General features: G+C 39.3%; 1 protein-coding gene across 4 annotated transcripts in view; it reads right to left on the reverse strand.

The window, feature by feature from the left end:
* rbbp8 (retinoblastoma binding protein 8) overlaps nucleotides 1-21,716 on the reverse strand; it is a 141,359-nt gene that overhangs the window by 30,661 nt on the left and 88,982 nt on the right. For all 4 annotated transcript variants that reach the window (XM_072251297.1, XM_072251472.1, XM_072251213.1 and 1 more), the window contains exons 3-9: nucleotides 20,571-20,613; nucleotides 10,654-10,749; nucleotides 7,186-7,298; nucleotides 7,017-7,092; nucleotides 6,752-6,927; nucleotides 2,638-2,745; nucleotides 206-306 (exon numbers count right to left, since the gene is read on the reverse strand). In XM_072251297.1, the coding sequence (XP_072107398.1) occupies nucleotides 206-306; nucleotides 2,638-2,745; nucleotides 6,752-6,927; nucleotides 7,017-7,092; nucleotides 7,186-7,298; nucleotides 10,654-10,749; nucleotides 20,571-20,613 (713 nt within the window). The remainder of the gene's footprint in view (nucleotides 1-205; nucleotides 307-2,637; nucleotides 2,746-6,751; nucleotides 6,928-7,016; nucleotides 7,093-7,185; nucleotides 7,299-10,653; nucleotides 10,750-20,570; nucleotides 20,614-21,716) is intronic.

Raw genomic sequence — 21,716 nt, forward strand, 5'->3', positions numbered from 1 at the left:
ACTCCTCCCTTGGAGGGTCAGACACCCTGTGCTGATAGGCTGGTCCTGGACTTATTTCATAATTTACTGGTATAATTTACATATTACTATTTAACTATTTATGGTTCTATTACTATTATTTATGGTGCAACTGTAACAAAAACCAATTTCCCCCTGGGATCAATAAAGTATGACTATGACTAAATGCTATACTTGTGGTACTTACAGGTTCCTCCTTAATTCCAAGGCCTAATGTTTCTGCTACAACAGCAGCTAGGTTAATGCTATTCTGTTGTGTGGATGATTGTTCTGTTGGTTGTTTTGTGGCTAGAAGTTGAAGAGAAAACTAAGTGAGGCATATGACAAAGCAAGAATAAAACACTGCAACTGCTGAAAACAAAAACATACAACAGAGCTGTAACAAACAGGTTAGACGTTTCCAAAGAAAGGAACTGATTATCTTAGAAATTCCAATAAAAATCAATGAAGTATAATAAAGTAGCAGGATGCATATGATTGATACTTGAAATTTTGCAGAATTATTGAGAATATCTTATAAGGCAATAAAGCGATAAGCCAGTTTTGCTATGATGCCAACAGAAAACTGGCACATCACTTCCAATTTTGTATTATTTTATTTGGAATCATTTTAAAAATATATCATTTCTCCAAGACTTTGGAATGTATTGCAGCATTTTAAGCAGAGATGAAACTTTCTATATATAGCGTCTGTATTTATCCTCTGAATCAGAACTGAGGTTAAGTCCCGTTTCCTTACCTTGTTCCAATAATTCTAATCATTTTGAAGTGTGTATTTACTTTTGTTTTGAAACACAAGGATCTTGCTTTCACCACTTCTGACAGCCACATCAATTATAGAATAAGACCTATTTTCATTTCTTTTTCTTTCCTTTTGGTAGCAATAAAGTTATGCTCTCCAGTTGCCAAACAGGAAGTCTGCATCATAGAAGCAAACTTATGCAATAGATTTTTTTTTAAAGTTACACAAGAACAATCAAAAGGTTGCCAATGTCCATTAAGGAAAAGGTTCACTTGGAGTTGCAGAAGATAAAATAGCAGGGAAGTTTATTTAAAACTCAGTGAATATCTCTTGTGGGTAAATTGGTGGAAGCCATTTTGAAAGCAAGAAAAATGGAACCCATGCACAGATCTGTTGCACGTCAAAATGAGTCATACATATGAATGACTACTTCTTACCTTTTACTCTTTATGAACTTGTTAGTTAGGAACAGGCATGGTGGCAGGAAAATTCAGTGAATATGATCTATTTTCACTGCAGGAAGGCTTTGATACCATGTCACAAAAATAATTTGTCACAAGAATGAAATTACGGGATAGGAGGCAAATCACTGTGATGAAGTTACAATTTTAAATAATAAAAATCAAAGCTTGAGCACATACAAAAGTGCACAAGGGCAAGGGGTCACCTGAATGTGCTGTAGGGTACCTTACTGAAGTCACTGCCTGTCTGGGGACTAAAGCACAGTTCAGTCCAGGCAAGGAACCAGAGGGTTTGAGGTTCTAGTAATAGGGAAGAAGCAAGAAAAATGTAAAAAGATTTTTATCGGTGGAATGATGATCAGCAAGCATCATCTGCTCTGGACAAATGTAGGTTAATGTCACTAATGACAGACGGGTTCTAGGCTACATAACTTGGCATCTGTTCATTTAAGTCCATATTATAACACCAGACAGCATTGGAGAATTAACTGACCTTGGGACACATAGGCCAAGGAATAGGAAACAGACCCATCTTGTGATGTTGAGCCTGTGCCATGTTCCTAATAAAGTGGCCAGTGAGAGTATGTTTATCGTCTTCTGCTGCTGTAGCTCATCCACTTCAACATTTGACATGTTCTGTGTTCAGAGAAGTCTTTCTACACACCGCTGTTGTAACGTGTGGTTATTTGAGTTACTGTCGCGTTCCTGACAACCTCCCTCATTAATAAGGCATTTTTGCCAATAGAATTGCCAATCACTGTATGTTATTTTGTTTGTCTGCACTATTCTCTGTAAACTCTACAGACTGATCATTGCACCGTCAGTCACTTACATTTTTTCCCCATTCTGAAATTTAGTATGAACAACATCTGAACCTCTTGATCATGTCTGCATGCTTTTATCCACTGAGTTACAGCCACATGACTGGCTGATTAGATATTTGCATTATTTGTACATGTATAATCAGCTAATTATTTGCAGTAAAGAGAATATACACAGACGTTCTGAATACAGTGGCTACTGAGTGAATATGTGTCCAAACTTTGATCATCTTATATCTTCAGTCATTTATACAAGCCAACTTTCAATCTAACTCTCAAGGCTGTATTCGAGCCAGGCCCAGCATTTCAAAGAGAAAGGGCAGAGTAGCTCCAACAGAAAGTCAGTACAGCAAAGGATAGAAAATGGACTCGTGCATCACAATGCAATTAGTTTGGGAAGGGGATGAGGTATGGTATACAGAAAATTACCCCAAATACTTTTATTGTGATTGAAATACAAAATATCAAATTATGTTTTGATCAGAAATCCTTTTATTTAGATAAACCTGGTTACCAGAGGTACCAAAATAATTTACATCTCAGTTATCACATCTGTCAAATTCAGTTTATTGAGCAGATAATGTTTGGAACTTACTTTCTGTTGACAATGTACCAAGATCACAGGTATCTGGGGCTAAGACTTCTTCATCCTGCTTGCAGTGGGTCACACCAGAGGAGGATCCTAACAGCACTTTACATTTCTCTGCATACAAACAAAATGCCAGCTTAAACAATTTAACTTTACAGAAGTAAGCATAAGTTACTGGACAATACAGTAGGGTTATAACTGTAACACTGTAACAAATATTTCTTTGAATATACTTAAAATACCTTTTTGATGCTTTTTTTTTACTGCTGAGCCAGATGGCACCTGTAAACCACAGCAATGTGAAGCGGGATACTTCCAAAACTTCTAAACGTATCTCTTCTGAATTACTCTCACTGCAATCTGCAACCTGCAATTTCCCTTTAAGCAACGTGCTTTTGAACCATCTTAATGAGCTAGCGATTTCACAATCTTCTGATGTACTTGGCAGACATAACTCTGAAGCATACAGGTAGGGCAGCTTTAAGCGGACTAAGATACATCGCCATGACCGGAAAAGAGAGAGGAGGGGAGGTCTCCAAGCCTGACTGAAACGCAGAGGAATGAAATTTGCCCTACCCAGTATCTTTTCAGCAAATGTACAGTCACTGGAGAACAAGATTGTGGACTTAAGGGCAAGATTGCTATGTCAGAGGGAGATAAGGAATTACTGTGTTTTGTGTTTCATGGAGAAATGGCTCACTTTAAACATGCTGGATGCATCAATAAAGTCCAAAGGCTTCACGATACATAGGATGGGCCAAACTGCTGATTCAAACTGATGAAGGGACTCAGCCCAAACGTGGACTGTTTACTCTTTTCCATAGATGCTGTCTGGCCTTCTGAGTTCCTCCAGCATTGTGTGTGCTGCTTGGATATCCAGCATCTGCAGATTTTCTCTTGTCTTTAACCTCGTTTCAGCGGTCTGAGATATCCAACTACTTCAAGCAGGCTTCAAATATACTGGTGCCTGAGAAGATGCGGTAACCCTCTGCAATGACTATTGAGTATTTATATCCAACTGTGATGAAGTGCTTTGAGAGGTTGATGATGAAACATATCAACTCCTGCCTGAGAAGTGACCTGGATCTGTCTAACTTGCCTACCCGCACAACAGGTCCACAGAAGGTGCCATTTCATTGGCTCTTCACTCAACCCTGGACCTATGCACAGTAAAGATGCATACATCAGGATATCACTTATTGCCTACAGAGCGGCATTCAATACCATAATCCCCTCAAAACTATTCAATCAGCTTCAAGCTCTTGGCCTCAATCTCTCCTTGTACAAATGGATTCCCGATTTCCTCATGTGCAGACTGCAGACAGTTCAGATTGACCCAAAGAAAATTTAATACCAAACTACATATATGTTGCCATATACAAGAGATTCATTTTCTTGTGGGCATACTCAATAAATCCAATAACCATAACGGAATCAATGACAGGTGGCACCAACAAGATGTACAAGCAGTGTGAAAGAGACAACAAAAAGAAAGAAAAAAGACATTAAATATAGAGGATATGAGAAGAAGAGTACTTTGAAAGTGAATCCATAGGTTGTGGGAACAGTAGAGTGATTGGGCCAGTGTAGTTCTCCCCTCTGGTTCAAAAGCCTGGTGGTTGAAGGGTAATGACTGTTCCTGAACCTGGTGGTGTGATTCCTGAGGCTCCTGTACCTTCAACCTGATGCAGCAAGAAGGGAGCATGACCTGGTGGGAGAACCTGATGATGGATGCTGCTTTCCTGCGACAATGCTCTGTACAGATCCGCCCAATGGTGGGCAGAGATTTACCTCTGATGGACTGGACTGTATCGATTATATTTTGTAGGATCTTCCATTCAGGGGCTTTGGAGTTTCCATACCAGGCTGTGATGCTGTCAATCAAGATACTCTCCACCACGCATAGTCATAAAGAAGAACAGCATAGAAACAGGCCCTTCGGCTTATCTAGTTCATAACAAAACCGTTTAAACTGCCTCCACCCATCGATCTGCACCAGGACCTCGGCCCTACATATCCCTATTATCCATGTACCTGTCCAAACTTCTCTTAAACATTGAAATTGAGCTCGCAGCGCCACTTGTGTTGTCAGCTCATTCCACTTTCTCACGACCCTGTGAGCGAAGAAGTTTCCTCTCATGCTTCCCTTAAACTTCTCACCTTTCACCCTTAAGCCATGACATCTGGTTGTAGTTTCACCCAACCTCAGTGGTAAAAGCCCACTTGCATTTACCCTATCTATACCCTTCATAATTCTGTATACCTCTATCGAATCTCCTCTCAATCTTCTACGCTCTAAAGAATACAGTCCTAATCTATTCAATCTTTCCTTATAACTCATGTCATCCAGACCCGGCAACATCCTTGTAAATTTTCTCTGCATTCTTTCAACCTTATTTACAGATTTCCTGTAGGTAAGTGACCAAAGCTGCACACAATACTCCAAATTAGGCCTCACCAACGTCCTGTACAACCTCAACATGACATATCAATGGAACACCGGTTTCCTCCTCCTGAAGTCAATACTCAACTCTTTGGTCTTGCTGACATTGAGTAACAGGTTGTTGTTACGACACAACTGAGCTATATTTTCAATTCCACCCCACAATATGCTTCAACATCTCCTCCACAATCTCCATCAGCACAGGTTGTGTGCTTAGCTCACTTTATATTTATGACTGTGAGGCTAAGCACAATTCCAATGCCATATTTAAGCTGGCCAAATCAAAAGTTATGATGAATCAGCACATAGGAGGGAGACTGAAAATCCGGCTGAGTGGTGCTACAACAACAACCTCTCACTCAATGTCAGCAAGACCAAGGAGCTGATTATTGACTCCAGGAGGAGGAAACTGGTGGTCCATGAGCAGCCTCATTGGGGGATCAGAGGCGGAGAGGGTCAGTAACTTTAAATTCCACACTGTTATTAATTTTAGAGAATCTGTCAGGGGACAGCACGCAAGTGCAATTACAAAGAAAGCACTGCAGCACCTCTACTTCCTTGGAAGTTTGTGAAGTTTTGGCGTGGCATCTAAAACTTTGACAAAATAGCATGGATGTGTAGAGGAGACTATAATGTCTGGCTGCATCACAGCCTGGTATGGAAACACTAATGCCCTTGAATGGAAAATCCTACAAAAAGTAGTGGATATGGCCCAGTCCATCACAGGTAAAGCCCTTCCCACCACTGAGCACATCCACATGATGCGCTGTCGCAGGAAAGCAGCATCCATCATCAAAGACCCCCACAACTCAGGTCATTCTCTCTTCTCGCTGCTGCCATCAGGAAGGTGGTACAGGGCCCTCAGGAGCCACACCAGCAGGTTCAGGAACAGTTATTACCCCACAATTACTAGGATGTTGAACCACCGGGAATAACATAACTCACTTCATTTGCCCCATCACTGGTTCCCACAACCTATAGACTCATTTTCAAGAACTTCTCATGTACTTGATTTTTAGTCCTTGTTCATTTATCTTTATTTATTTTTGTATCTGTACGGTTTATGGTCTTTTGCAGATTGGTGGTTTGTCTGTCTTGTTGGGTCCTGTTCTGATTAAAATACTGTTCTAGTTTTAGTGGTAGCATTCAATAAATTTATTTATGCCAATTTATTCACCTTGTGGGCACGTGGCCAAGTGGCCAAATGGTTAAGGCATTGGACTAGCGACCTGAAGGTTGTGAGTTCGAGCCCCAGCTGAGGCAGCGTGTTGTGTCCTTGAGCAGGGCACTTAACCACACAGTGCTCTGTGACAACACTGGCGCCAAGCTGTATCGGCCCTTACCCTTCCCTTGGACAACATCGGTGTCGTGGAGAGGGGAGACTTGCAGCATGGGCAACTGCTGGTCTTCCATACAACCTTGCCCAGGCCTGTGCCCTGGAGAGTGAAGACTTTCCAGGCGCAGATCCATGGTCTCACAAGACTAACGGATGCCAAAAAATTAACCTTAAGGAATCTTCACATGAATACAATCTTGTGCACAAATAGCAGAAATCAGTTTATGAAAAAAAACTAAAACAATTTTGTTTCTCTGGACAAATCATCAACACAATTTTTTTTAAATGTGTGAATATATTTTACATTGTAAAATTCAATGCATCTCGAATGATACTCGTACCATTAGTCTGCAGCTCTGTAGGATCTATACTTGTATGTTCCATATAGCGAATATGGCTCTTCTCCTTTCTCCTTCGCATTCTGCTAAGCACGGAGGTGGAAAAGGATAAAATCGGAGAACCTGGAATTATTCCATCATCGTGATCTGCTGCACCTACTGCTTCATGTAGTTTTTCTCTGACAAAGAAATAAAGGTCAGACAGATCTCAAAGTAAAAATATACAGTAAATGGAAGGTTACAAATGCAAGCGTCACACGAAACTTACTTCTTCTGGCGTTCAAGTGATTCAAGTTGGTCACTGAGCTTTTTATTTTCTTCCTGAAGATTGCTCTTTTCATTCACTGTTGATTAAAGATAACGAAGAGATAGAAAGGTAAGAAAAAGTTTTTCAAGAAAAATATGTTTCCCCAAGATAAATCCTAAGAACCACTCACTAAGTTCTGTAATAAGTTTTAGATTCTGCTGTCGAATATTCTCAAATTCCTGCTGTTTCTTTTTCATATGCTCTTCGGTAACCGCACACCTGTCACACAAACCTGCTCGCAACCTGCAAAGAAATTGATCAAAGTTTTTACTCAAAATTGCAGCAAGCTTAAATAAATTGCTCATTCCCTCAGTTCATGTACAAGTGTGCCCTTACAAAGTTTCATTAATAGATTCAAGTAGATAAAATATTAAAGTTATACTCTAAATAATCTTCCATTTAAATTAATTTCGTTGCAAATGAAGTTCAATAAATAACATTGCTGATGTCAAATGTTATGAAAGAGCTGCATTGCAGAATTAAGGCACTACCATGAGGAATGGCCATCATGGAATTCGTGTACACTCTAGGGAGCTTTTTCAAGTATCAAACTGGAGCAATTTTAGGGGTATCAAAAGATATTTTAAGAAATTTGCCGAAAATTTAGACTTCTAACAATGAACTAATAGAATTCCTGCTGGTAACTCAATTACTCCTAATCTTTGAAATCAAGATCAATACCGACATTAAAGAGAATAGCAAGGAACTTGAGAATGTAGCTGATGCACACTTGCATCAGCTATCTTGCAGATATAGGTTTAGTTGAGGTCACCTCATTATAGGAATAATGTGGAAGCTTTAGAGAGGCTGCCTGGATTAGAGAGTATATCTGATAAAGAATGGTTGAGCAAGCCAGGGCTTTTCGCTTTGGAGCATAGAAGAATGAGAAGTATCTTGACCAAGGTGTACAAGAAGATAAGAGACATAGAGTGGACAACTGGTACCTTTTTCCCAGGGTGGAAATGGCTAATACGAGAGGAAATAATTTTAAGATAATTGGAGGAAAGTATTGTGGGGATGTTAGAGATAGGTTTTTTTCATATGCAGATAGTGGGAAGTGTGTGAAACACACTGCCATGGGTGCTGGTAGAGGTGGATACATTAGGGAGATTTAACAGAATCTTAGACACATGGATGAAAGACAAATGGAGGCCAATGTGGGAGGAAAGCATTGATCGATCTTGGTTAAAAGGTCAGCACAACATGGTGGGTCGAAGGGCCTGTGCAATGTGTCTGTGCTCTATATGCATTGGAGATGGTTCAATGATTAATAAAGGGCCTCTAGTGCAAACTTCCGATGTTGAGGCTTCAGCACACAATAGCAACAGAGGGAAGAGGAGATTCAGAGTTTTACAGCACTAAAACAGGCCCTTTGTCCCAACTTGTCCATATTGACCAAAGTGTCCGTCTGAGTTTGTGCTACTTGCCTGCATTTGGCCCATATCTCTCTAAACCTTTCCTATTCATATAACTGTTCAAATGTCTTTTAAACACTGTAATTGTACTCAACTCTACCACTTCTTCTAGCTGCTCATTCTATATACCCACCTTCCTGTGAAAAACTTCTCCCTCAGGTCCCTGCTAAGTTTTCCCTCTCTCACCTGACACCTATATCCTCCAGTTTTAGACTCTCCGATCCTGCAAAAAGGACTATGACAATCTATGACATCGATATCCTTCATGATTTTATAAAATCTACAATGTCACTCATTGATCTCATTTAGGCCAGGGGAAATGGTCACAGCTTTTACAGTCTCTCATTAGAACTCAAGCCCTCCAATCCCAGCACCATTCTTTGGAATTCTTTTTTACCTTCCAACTTAATTTTTGCTATAGTAAGGCAACCAGAAATTCACACAATACTCTGAATGTGGTTTCTCTAGCATATTGTACATCTATAACACGGTGTCCCAAATTTTGCACTCAATATTGAATTAAATTGAACTGACTTTATTACCTACATCCTTCATATACACAAGGAGTAAAGATCTTTACGTTTTGTCTCTGTCTAAATGTGCAATTTGTAATAAACAGTATGTACAACAGGGCAGTCAATATAGCATAGAAATACAGTTGTATCAGTATGAATTAAGCAGTCTGATGGCCTGGTGGAAGAAGCTGTCCTGGAGCCTGGTGTCCTGGCTTTTATGTTGCAGTACGTTTGTGGTTGGGGTGATTCGGGTCCCCAGTGATCCTGTGGGCCCTTTTTACACACCTGTCTTTGTAAATGTCCTGAATAGTGGAAGTTCACATCTACAGATGTGCTGGGCTGTCCACACCACTCTCTGCAGAGTCCTGTGATTAAGGGAGGTACAGTTCCCATACCAGGCAGTGATGCAGCCAGTCAGGGTGCTCTCAATTGTGCCCCTATAGAAAGTTCTTTGGATTTGGGGGTCCATACCAAACTTCTTCAACCTTCTGAGGTGAAAAAGGTGCAGCTGGTATGTACAGACCACGAGATCCTGGGTGATGTTTTTGCCGAGGAACTTAAAGCTGTTCACCCTCTCAACCCCAAATCCACATCCAATGAAGGCGGTTGGCCCCCTTCACCATATTGTTTTTTTGATTAGAGATACAGTGCAGAATAGGCCTATCCAGCATCACCAGCAGCCCACCGATTTAACTCTAGCCTAATCACGGGACAAGTTACAATGACCAATTATCCTACTAACAGGTACATCTTTGGACTGTGGGAGGAAACCGGAGCACCTGGAGGAAACTCACGCATTCCACAGGGAGAATGTACAAGCTCCTTACAGAGGATGCTGGGATTGAATCCAAACTCTTAATGCCCTGAGATGTAATCAGTTCTGGCTAATCCAAATGCCATAGCCCCACCTCTCCAAATCCCTTGCAGTAACTTTCCCTTGCCAGATGTAAAGCTCTGTGCCCACAATTCCCTGGCACTGTAATACAGTCCTTTGCAAATAAAAGCACAATATTAACAACTCTCTAGTCTTCTAGTACTAAAGAAGGAAGAAAAATCTCTGGCATGGCCCCTTGCTTCTTCCAACATCCTAGGGTAAACTTGATCAGGCCCCAGTGATTCTACTTTTATGTGCCTCAAAACCATCAGCACCTCCTCTGCCCCATAGGTATCCTTGCACAACTCCCGAGATTCATTTAAGTGATCCATGACAGTGTCTCTTTAAAAACTAGCAAGTGTTAGGTCAGAATTGTTAGGCAAGAATAAAAAATACGGCTTAGGAGTCGAAGTAAGAAACACTCCTGCTTGTCCTCATCAGTAAGGATCGCAAAGCAAAGCATTTTTCAACCTAGCCTGTGTCATATTTGTCACAGGTTTGATTCCAGGTAAGTACATCGGATAGTGGGAGAAGCATTAACTGCAGAATTAATTATATCGCCAAGCAGTTGTGTTTAAATTTAGTCCTCATTGGCTTTCATGATGCCTTAGTGACCTTCAATGCTTTTGAAGATGTCGTATGAAAATGCAGCTTCCAGCTAGTATGTAGATCTTAACACTTAATCCTAGCAACATCTTAACACTGACGATTGATTAAAAGTAAAGCTCAAAAACATCAAAATTGACCTCTAGTGAAGCTTTATTCAATTCTTACAACATAATTTAAAATCTCACCTGTCTTCCAAAGCTTTAATGTTGTCATGCAACGCTTTTTGTTGCTCCCTTAACTGTTGGTTTTTATTGTAGTACTCTTCAAGTCTTTGAGCATCTCTGGAAAGAGATTACATATCATACACGCAAGATATTACATTTTTCAGAATCAGTCTTGTGACAGTCTATTGAATAAATGTCAAATGATTATGTGAATTCGACATTAAGCTCCCAGTGATTTACAAGTGGAAATATTTGTCTGGTAGCTGTTTGGCATGTCATGACAAATGCAAACTTGTGGAATTTACTTGCTGTAACCTGAGTGAAAGTTCAAGAATACACATTAAAAAGGAAACAGGCAACAATTCTTTTGTGCTTTTTTTTTTGCCCAAATGAAAAACTGGGATTAACTAATTCACCCTTTATCACCATTTCCTGTGTTATTTAGCTAGGCAGCTTCTCAGATATTTCTCAGCCACACTTGCTACAATAAGATCATTTATCTGTTATTTATGAAATAAATATTATTCCAATAAAAAAATTCATCATAAAACAAACTATTCTACCAGCAGTGTTTTCTGATTCTATCTCAACTTGCCTTCTGTTTGAAGCATCTGGCCCAGACAGGGTAACTAGCCAAGTAATGAAGACCCATGCTAATCAACTGGCTGGCGTGTTCACTGAGATCTTTAACCTCTTGTTTTGGCAGTCTAAGGTACCCAGCTGCTTCAAGTAAGCTTCAGTTATACCGGTGCCAAAGAAGAATGTGGTATTCTGCCTCTATGACTACTATCCAATAGCACTTACATCCACAGTGATGAAGTGTTTTGAGAGATTGGTAATGAAGCATATCAACTACTGCCTGAGAAACAACTTGGATCTGCTCCAATTAGCCTAACAGCACAACAGGCAGATGCCATTTCATTGTCTCTTTACTCAACATGAGGAAGTGCTTTATTGACTACAACTCAGCATTTAGTACCATCATCCCCTCAAAACAAATCAATAATCCTCAAGACCTTGACCTTAATAGTTCCTTGTGCAATTGGATCCTCAAATTCTTCACTTACAGACACCAGTTCAGATTGGCAACATTTCCTTCACAATCTCCATCACCACAAGGTTGTGTGCTTAGCCCACTGCTCTATTCACTTTACACTTATAACTGTGAGGCTAAGCACAGCTCCAATGCCATATTTAAGTTTGCTGACGACACCACAATCATAGGCTAAATCAGCAGTAGTGACGAATCAACATATAGAAGAGAGACTGAAAATCTGGCTGAGTGGTGCCACAACAACAACCACTCAATGTCAGCAAGACCAAGGAGCTGATTATTGACTTTAGGAGGAGGAAACCAGAGGTCCATGAGCCAGTCCTCAGTGGGGGATCAGAGGTGGAGAGGGTCTGCAACTTTAAATTCCTCAGTGTTATCATTTCAGAGGATCTGCCCTGGGCCCAGCACATAAGTGCAATTATGGGAAAGCATTGTAGCATTTATACTTTCTCAGGAGTTTGTGAAGATTTGGCATGACGTCTAACACTTTGACAAACTTCTATAGGTGAAGAGAATATTGACCAGCGGCATCACAGCCTGGCATGGATACACCAACACCTTGAATGGAAAAACTAACAAAAGCAATGAATATGGCCCAGTTCATCACAAGTAATGACCATTGAGCATATCTCTACAGAACGGGTATCAGCGTCTCCCACTACCTGGGTCATACTCTCTTGCCATCAGAAAGGTGATACAGGAGCCCAAGACTCACACCACTAGATTCAGGAACAGTTATTACCCCTTTGTCATCAAGCTCTTGAAGCAGAAGGGATAACTGCACTCATCTTATCAGTGACTTGTTCCCACAACCTATGGACTCATTTTCAAGGACTCTTCATCTCATGTTCTCAATACTCATTGCTTGCTTGTTTGTTTATTTATTATTTTTTTTTACCTTCTTCCTTTCTTTTTGTATTTACACTGTTTGTTGTCTTTTGCCATATTGATGTGGTCTTTCACTGATTCTATGATGGTTCTAGGATTTATTGCGTATTGTTCATTTGATATATGTCATATTGTACAACATGGGTGATCATGGACTTTCAATGACCATGATTGTTCTTGACAATTTTTTTCTACAGAAGTGTTTGCCATTGCCTTCCTCTGGGCAGTGTCTTTACAAGACGGGTGGCCCCAGCCATTATCAATTCTCTTCAGAGATTGTTTGCCTGGCATCAGTGGTCTCATGGCCAGGACTTGTAATATGAACCAGCTGCTATTACTACCATCCACCACCTGATCCTAAGGCTTCATGTGACCCTGTTCAGGGTCTAAGCAGGTGCTACACCTTGTCCTAGGGTGACCTGCAGGCTTACAGAAGGAAGGAGCACCTTACACTTCCCTTTGGTAGGGACGTATCTCCACCCTGGCACCCATTATTGAATATGCCTGCAAGAAAATGAATGTGTTGTATATGGTGACACGTATGTACTTCGATAATAAATTTACTTTGAACTTTTGAGCTATAATGCATTGAACTCTGCAGATAAAGAGTATGCATTCAAATTTTGAAACAAACCGATTTAATCTTATATTAGTTGAAGACGAAGTGTTCAGAAAAATTCAGTTATTAATTTGCAAAACTGTTCATTGCTGCACTTGTTACTTGAGAATGTTTTCAGGCTAGAAGTTCAATCTTTGCAGCCAGTAAAAAATTTGGGGCAGGCTTAAAAGGATTCCTTCAATGCTTATCAATTTCATCATCTGCTCAAATTATACTGATAACGTTCTCAAAAAATCCAAAACTGATATAAAAAAGAGGAAAGTACAAAAGTAAATTAACAATAAAACAGCAGGAGCAAAGGGAAGTTAGACCCATTTGCTAGTCGTGACTGACACTATCAGCAATATGAAGTCCAGACTTAGTTATGGCCTTTGACCCAGAGTCTATAGAATCATTAGTTGCAATGTTCTGCAAAATCCTACACAAGAGCTCCATTGTTGTGGTTATCTGTACTGAAATATTAAACTTCAGGAATTTGGGAGAGTCAGTAACAATGACTCTTGTTAAGGACCATTGTGATCACAATGAGATATTTGTATAAAGGCCAGCCGTGTTGCAAGATATGCAAAGAATCACCACAGACTATTTACTCATCTGCTAGATACCTACATTTGTGAACCATAAAGAAAACCTTAAATTCACCTCCAGTTAAAACAAAAAAATTGTTCTGGTTCTTTGAATTCTGACAGAGAAATAGAGATTCTTATCAAATATTCCTCATTGAAATATTACATCAGTATCCTTATCCAACAAATACATTTTGTAGACTTTGTTGATCCAAAGAAATTCCACAATATTTTTTTGACCCCACCATGATTTACTGTTGCACACGACTTCCTACTGACATTCTGAAGGAAATGTGAAATTGGCTTAAACCAAGCTCTTATTAAAATTCCTAATGAACCATAAGGTAGAATTAAATAATGTTTGCAAGGTTTAAAGGTATGATGACATAAAACTAAAAGGCTTGCTTATCATTCAAAGAATAAAGTCAAAATAAAGGGGAGTATTTCTTTAACTCTCACCTAAGGGAGGCCACCAGAGCAATGTAAAATCTAATAAGATGGCTCCCTTTGCACAGGGTTTCCAAAGTTGAAAGTTTAGCAACAATTAAAAATTGAGAACCACCTCAGTACAAACATGCAGATTTTGAACTCTATAGCCAACTACTGATCGTTGAATAGCAAATGAAATGAGTGATTATTATTTTTTTTGAAATTAGCAAACAATTTTAAGAACGGGCCTGAAACACTCCTAAAAGCCAGTGTGAGCTGCATTTGACTACTTATGCCTGTACTGAGTTTTGGTAAGAGGAAACCCTCTACCGCAATAAATCAAACTTCATACCAAAATTGAAAAATTAATGAAAGCTTATATTTTGCCAATTAGATTTTTAAATCTCATGTTTTGAATAGTGTTACTTCCATAGTTTAAAAATTCTGCCTATAAAAATCAAGGCACCGAAGTTCAAAAGTCGAAGTAAATCTATTAACAAAGTACATGTATGTCATCATATATCACCCTGAGATTCATTTTCTTGGGGCCATTCACAGTAAATAGAAAAAAGCACAAATAAATCAATGAAAAACCTCAGGCGACAGATTCAAATAGGAAACCAGTATGCAAAAGACAACAAACTGAAAATACAAAAAAAGCAAACAATAATCACCATCTTAAATAAATAAGCAATAAATATCGAAAACACAAGTTGTGGAGACCTTAAAAGTGAGTCCATAGTTCGTGGAATCAGTTCAGTGTTGAGGTGAGTGAAGTTATCCCCTCTGGTTCAAGAGCCTAATGGTTGAGGGATAATAACTGTTCCTAAACCTGGTGGCGAGGGACTTGAGGCTCCTGTACCTCCTTCCTGATTGCAGCAGTGAGAACAGAATGGCCTGGATGGTGAGGGTCCTTAATAATGGACACTGCTTTCCTGCGACAGTACTCTTTGTTAATGTGCTTAATGGTGGGGTGGGCTGATAGATTTATACAAAGTATTGTCTTCCCAATGTTGGCAAGTTTACAGAACGAAATGGGTTGTTGGAAATTGGCAATAGTTTGCAAGGACACAAAGGTAAATGATGGCTGTTCTGTAAGAGGTAAAAGAAAAATAAATGCTGCCCTTTTTCTATAGATGCTATCTGGTCTGCAGAGTATGTCATCATTTTCAATTTAAGATAGTTAAGGCCAATTCTGTGTAATCCTTATTATACACAATGGCAGAAGGCACAGCATTTTATTCATCTGTATCATAACCAGTCTTCTTTTCCAGGCAAACAGAATCATAGAGAAGTACAGCACAGAAACAGGCCCTTCAACCCATCTAGTCTGTGCCAAACCATTTAAACTGCCTACTCCCCATTGACCTGCACTGGGACCTTAGTCCTCCATAGCCCTGTCATCCATGTACCTATCCAAACTTATTTTAAACACTGAAATTGTAGGAGTCAATGTATTGCAAACCTCCAAAGGCAGTAACTTCTTATGGAGGTAGCATTTAAAGATCAACCTGGCAGAAAAAACGGTTTGCTTCACTTGGAAAGAGTAGGCATAGTGTTATACAGAATTTCTGCTTCACATATTTTCCTTCTACACTGAAAGCTGACACCTTTGGCAATATGTCTCATTAAAATCTGAATACAGATTAATAGTTAAATGAATAGAATGAATTCCTTGTCAAGAGCATCCTCTGCCTGTAGTAAAGGAACAAGTCATAGCAGCTAAACTGGTTAAAGACATGCAGACAAAGTATAAGAGTACGGAACCACACTCTGGAATGAGGACAGCAATACATTTTGTATGTGCTGATGCCTTGGAGGTTTATCTAATGATCAAACTGATCATCTGAATTCCTGCTTCACACAGCCTGCACCTTCCGACAGCTGTGCAGGTGTTCGGGTGCGGGTTGGTTGGTAAAGAAATATTATACTGATTATCTTGTTGAAGTTGTGGATTGGGGAGGGGCTGGATACTTCACGTGCTGAAAAGCTGCAGGAGGCTAAATTGTCTGTAATAACCATTTAACACTCTGTCCTGACCTGTGGCTTACTGATTCCTGATACCAGAGCATGTCATAAAAGCAGTGCTTCCACAGATTGACAATGACTTCTTAAGAGAGTTTCGAAGGTTCTCCATTATTATATAGTTAATTATGACTTTGTGCCATGGGGTTGGATCCTATATTGCAGAACTGGTTTTTATATTGACCTGTCCTTTAATAACACTGGTAATTGAGTGCAATTTTCGATTCTGATTTCAACTTCCTGTAAGTGAAAATATGTACTTCATAAGTCATCTGTGGGAGATCAATTGACATTTCAGAATTATGGTCCACTTGACTGTTTGGCTGTCTCAAGCCTGCAGATTAGTTTGGAGGTTTAACACAGACCATATTCAGTGGGACTACTGAATTCTTACACTTTTAAGATACAAGTGTCTTTTTTTAGTCAGGGACAGGGCCAGAATATGCCAATTGTGGAAGCAATATTTCCCTGAGAGAAGCTTTCCCTTCATATTCACCGTTCCCCAGCTTCACCTCTCTCACACACAAATTCCACAGTTGTATTCTGTATATAAAAGGTTCCGTTCAGTTGATGCCTGTCACATCACAGCAACTCCCTGCTAGATTTTACACAAATGCGATGTCACCATCAGACATTTTCCCTCCATTTTAAGCATTACAAAGGAACTGTTGGTCCTCTGAAGCACCCCTGATTCACTCTTCCAGCTCCACCAATATTTAGATCCCTTCTCATTTAACTTAGGGAGATGCAACACTCATCCACTTTCAAAAATGAAGGACCCAAACAGGTGAAGAAATTCACCTGACAACACACGAGACTGGATGCTGGAATCTGGTGCAAAGAATAAACTGCTGGATGAAATCAACAAATCAAGCTGCATCAGATGAAGCCTGGTGGTGTAACATGTTGCAACAAAGGCTAGTAGATGATAGGTGGAAACAGATAATGGTTAGTGTGAGCGGCAAGTGGGGGAACAGGAAGGGGATGGGAAGAGGATAGGAAAGATGAAGAAAACAAGAGAAAAGTAACCTGTGAGAATAGGTATGTGTTGCATTCCTTTTTAACAATTCACTCTCACCTTCTCCAATTCAACCTTTGCATTCTATGCTCTGGGTGTGCTACCTTTGTATTTGGGGAAATCAGACTGTGATTTCCATTCAGTACAAATATCGCTCTGAAAGTCCAGTCACTTGTCCCTTCAATTCCCCACCTCAATCTGATCTCAATGGATAGCCCCTTGCACAGCCCCAACAATGCCCAACTTAAGCACAAGGAGTAATATTTCATCTTCTTACAAGCCTTTAGATCTGAACTTTGAATATGACAGTTTCAGATAACCAGCCTTCATTGTTCATAACTGAAATGGACATTTCTGAAGAATGATAAAAAAACAACCTGTAACATTAACAAACGGTGTCTGATATGTTATATATTTACATCATTCCTTTATTTCAGGCAGTAGACACAATTTACACGGAGCCAAGTAAGACATTTGTCAAGGTAGGCTGGGCCAGAAAATTAAGACACAAGGGATATGCTAGCAAACTGGATCCAATATCCAAGGTGGGGGCTTATATGGGAGGCAGGGTTTGAGGGTCGGCACAACATTGTGGGCCGAAGGGCCTGTACTGTGCTGTACTATATGTTCTATTATTAACCTGGTGACAGAACGTGGAGGAGGAAAATTGTGAATGTGTTTTTCCTGATTGGGAGTCCACAACATATGTACCCTAGGAATTGGCGCTGGGGAACTTTGTTGTTTGTAATGTGTATAAATGACTTGGATAGGAACATAGGTGATTTCATTAATTAGTCTGCAGATGACACAAAAATTGGTGGAGTCAGGAAGATTGTCTAAGCATGGCACAGATTAGCTGAAAAGTTTGATGGAGAAATGGCAAACAGAATTTAACGCAAGCAAGTGTAAGGTAATGCAATTTGGAAAGTCAAATTCTGATAGGACATACAGAGTAAATGGCAGACACCTTGGGATTGTTGATGTATGGAGAGACCCTGAAGTGCAAGACCACTGTTCCATGAAAATGTTAACACAGATGGATGGTAGGGAAAAGGTATATATGTTTGCTTTCATAAGACAAGGCATTTATTATAAAAAATGGGATGTCACGTTGCTGCTGTACAAAACATTGGTTAGACCACTGCAGTATCGTGTGCAGTTCTGTCTCCACACTACAGGATGTGGTAGCCACAGAATGCAGAAGGGATTCACCAGGATGTTGCCTGGAATAAAGGGCTGTAGTTATATGGGCAGATTGGATAGGATTGGCTTATTTTCACAAGAACACAGGGAAGTGAGGGGTAACTTTAAAGGAAGTTTATAAAATGATGAGTGGCAGCTGAGTCAAGAATTAGAGAGCAAAACTCTTTGAGGTAAAGGGGAAATTTAAGGGTGATATGAGGGACAAGTTCTTCCACAGAGGGTGGTGAATATTTGGAAATAACTTCTAGAGGAAGTGATGAAGGCACCATGTATAAAAGGCGTTTGGGTACGTACTTGAATGGGGAAATTTTAAGAGAATACAGCCTTAACATAGGCAAATGGGATAGGCATAGATAAGTATTATAATCAACGGAGACGATGCGGGCTAAAAGGGCCCGTTTCTGCATTGTACAATTTTATGAATATTGACTAACAAACAGTAAACAGTGGAAAGAGGATCACTCAGATTGGCAACTTGCAGCAATTGGGACAGCACAGGAACACAACTACTTAATAATAATGGTTGGGAAAGGAAAAAAATATACAGTAGCTAAATTTACAGATGGCATAAAAATGGCTGGGGTCTGAAGTTGAGTAGCAAGGAACTTGTAAGCAGTTCAGACGAAATCCGGTGCGGGAGCCACTATACCACTGGCCAGTAAGTGTTAGGGTGAGAGTGTAGTAAAGTGAACTTGGGGAATGTTGGATCAGCCATGATCCTAAAGGGGCTGAGTGGCCCAATTCTGTTTTTAATATTTCCAATCTTGACTTTCCACTATTGAATGCTTTCAGTTGGTAGATTGTAATTGAATAGATATTAATATATCTTTACCAAACCAATGTTAAAATGATACTGATCAAAATAACCGGAGTAAGCATATGCATGTCAAATGATATGATTAAGTAAAATAACTCATGACGGACAGTAAAACTGAAATATTAACAAATTCCTAAACATTCGGTTCCAGTTACCTAAGCGCTCAGATATGAATTGGCAAAAAAGCATAATCACTTTTATTCTTCTGAAGATACACATTTTAACATTGATAGGTACATGGATGGTAGGAGTATGGAGAGCTAAGGTTTTGGTGCAGGAGTAGGCAGTTTAAAAGGTTTGGCATGCAACTAATGGGCTGAGTAGTCTGTTTCTGTGCTGTACTTTCTTATGACTCTATGACTTTATTGTTAATAGCTTCAATTGTTATGTTAATCATAACTTTATAAAACTCTGGCCAAGCCATAACAGAACCAACCAGTTCTGGTCACCACAGTTTTAGAGACTAAGGTCACAGAGATACTGCGCAAGAGATGAATGATTCCAGGTCTGAGAGATTTTACCTTTAGGCTAGGCTGAAAACTTGAGTTATTCACCTTGGAGCAATTTATATTGGAAGAAGATTTAGTGGGGATGTACAAAGTCAAGACTGGTTTATATAGATAGGTTAAATAAGTAGTATTTTTTTTAAATATGGATCACTAAATCAAAAACATGAGCAGGTCCAAGGGCTCATGGACACCAATGCAAAATGAAGGGGCAAAATACAACTGTGCTTTTCTCTATTTGTGGTCTACTCATAGTATTATAAAGTTAATATAAAAAAAGTAATCACACAATCAAATGTCAGAGACAGTTAGCAATAGTAACGTCAATGTTAAAATCTGTATTTTTCAGAAGTAAAATGCTCTACTATCTCCATTTCATATTTGCACATCAGTATAGTTATGTAATGTCAGCATTTGTATTTCAGAGGCAAGGGAATCAAACTACAATTCCTTTATAGAACAGTGGTTATGATCTGGAATTCACTGTCAGGAAACAGAGCCTATCAAATAGAGCATCATAACTTATAGGGCTGTGGTAAAAGAGCAAGGAAATGGGGTTGAATAGACTAACCTGGAAGAAGCTAAATAGACTCATTTGCTTCAATGATTCTCTAATTACCTTTCTAAATTAAACAAAGTATGATAACAGAAAATCCAACATCATACATTGGCTGTTTTACATAGTCTGTCAGTATTTAGTGGCAATAAACATTAAATTTTCCTGGCCTAACTTCTAAGCCACTGAAAGGGCAGCTTTAACTTATATTCAGTGTATCATTAAACAATGTTTCAGAATAAATTTAAGATACTTACAAACATCTCTCCTTCTTTAGTTTGGTTACTTTTACTTGCAGCACTGTGATTAAAAATAAAATTACATTTCAGAAAGATACAACAAGAATTATTACAATTACAACCAGGCAAATAAACAGATAGGATGCAGAAATATTTTGCAGTTAGCTAAAATTACATCCCTCTACTTCATTAAGTGTGGGGGGGTGGGGGGGGGGAAGAGAGGAAGCATTCATTGTGTGAAATCATAAATGTAAAATGCTACAGATGTTGGAAATGTTGAACAAAATCAGAAAACAATTTTGGAATGAAGCAGGTCAGTTGGTATTTGTGGCAAGAACAAACAAGTTAATACTTTGGCTCTTCCAAGAGCAGTTCTGACAAGTAGACTCACAAGTATTACCGTTGTCTGTTGCCTCCAATAAGACTGACTGACCTGTTTGCCTCTCTAAGGGGTGATTAACATTGTTTGATTAGCTATTAAAGTGGATAATTCAAAAGCTACAATATTTTAATACTTCGCTATGTGATTATTACTGTACAGTAGTCGCTTTTAGATTGCTACACACCTAGGTTGAAGCAGGATAGTAAATTGTACAGTTGAATGCAAATAACCTGAAAAACTAGTTACAGCAGTAGATAATCTGCACTTAGAACTTTCATATATATGACCCTGTTTTGAAAGGGGTCTACTCCAGATGAATAACAACCAGTTAAATCCCACGTACTTAACTCCTGCATCTAGTTCTCTACATAATGAAGTATTATTTTTTTTTACAAGAAAGAAATTCAAATATTGATTTAAGTTCAAAGAGTAATTTAGTAGATGATCATATACTTAAGATCCTTGGGATCTTTGTAACTGGATCTCTCCACTCACTCTATTCAGAGTGGTTAGGGATATTTGAAAAGGTTGATTAATCTTAGTAATGATATCCACGTAATAGCAAAGATAAAATAAGGCAGCCCACCTGTTTTTGACCTGGATATTGGAGTCAACAGCCTCACCCAGCCCTGTCAATGATATAATAAACCTTTAACATCTACAGACATGTCTAAATTGAGAAACCAGGTACACAGACCAAACCGGAAGTCTGATGCAATCAGACTCTCAGAATCACACAGTGTAGCCAATATCCCGAATTACATCATCCCTGGATACGCCAG

The sequence above is a fragment of the Mobula birostris genome, chromosome 1 (assembly GCF_030028105.1).
Source record: "Mobula birostris isolate sMobBir1 chromosome 1, sMobBir1.hap1, whole genome shotgun sequence".
Classification (NCBI taxonomy): domain Eukaryota; kingdom Metazoa; phylum Chordata; class Chondrichthyes; order Myliobatiformes; family Myliobatidae; genus Mobula; species Mobula birostris.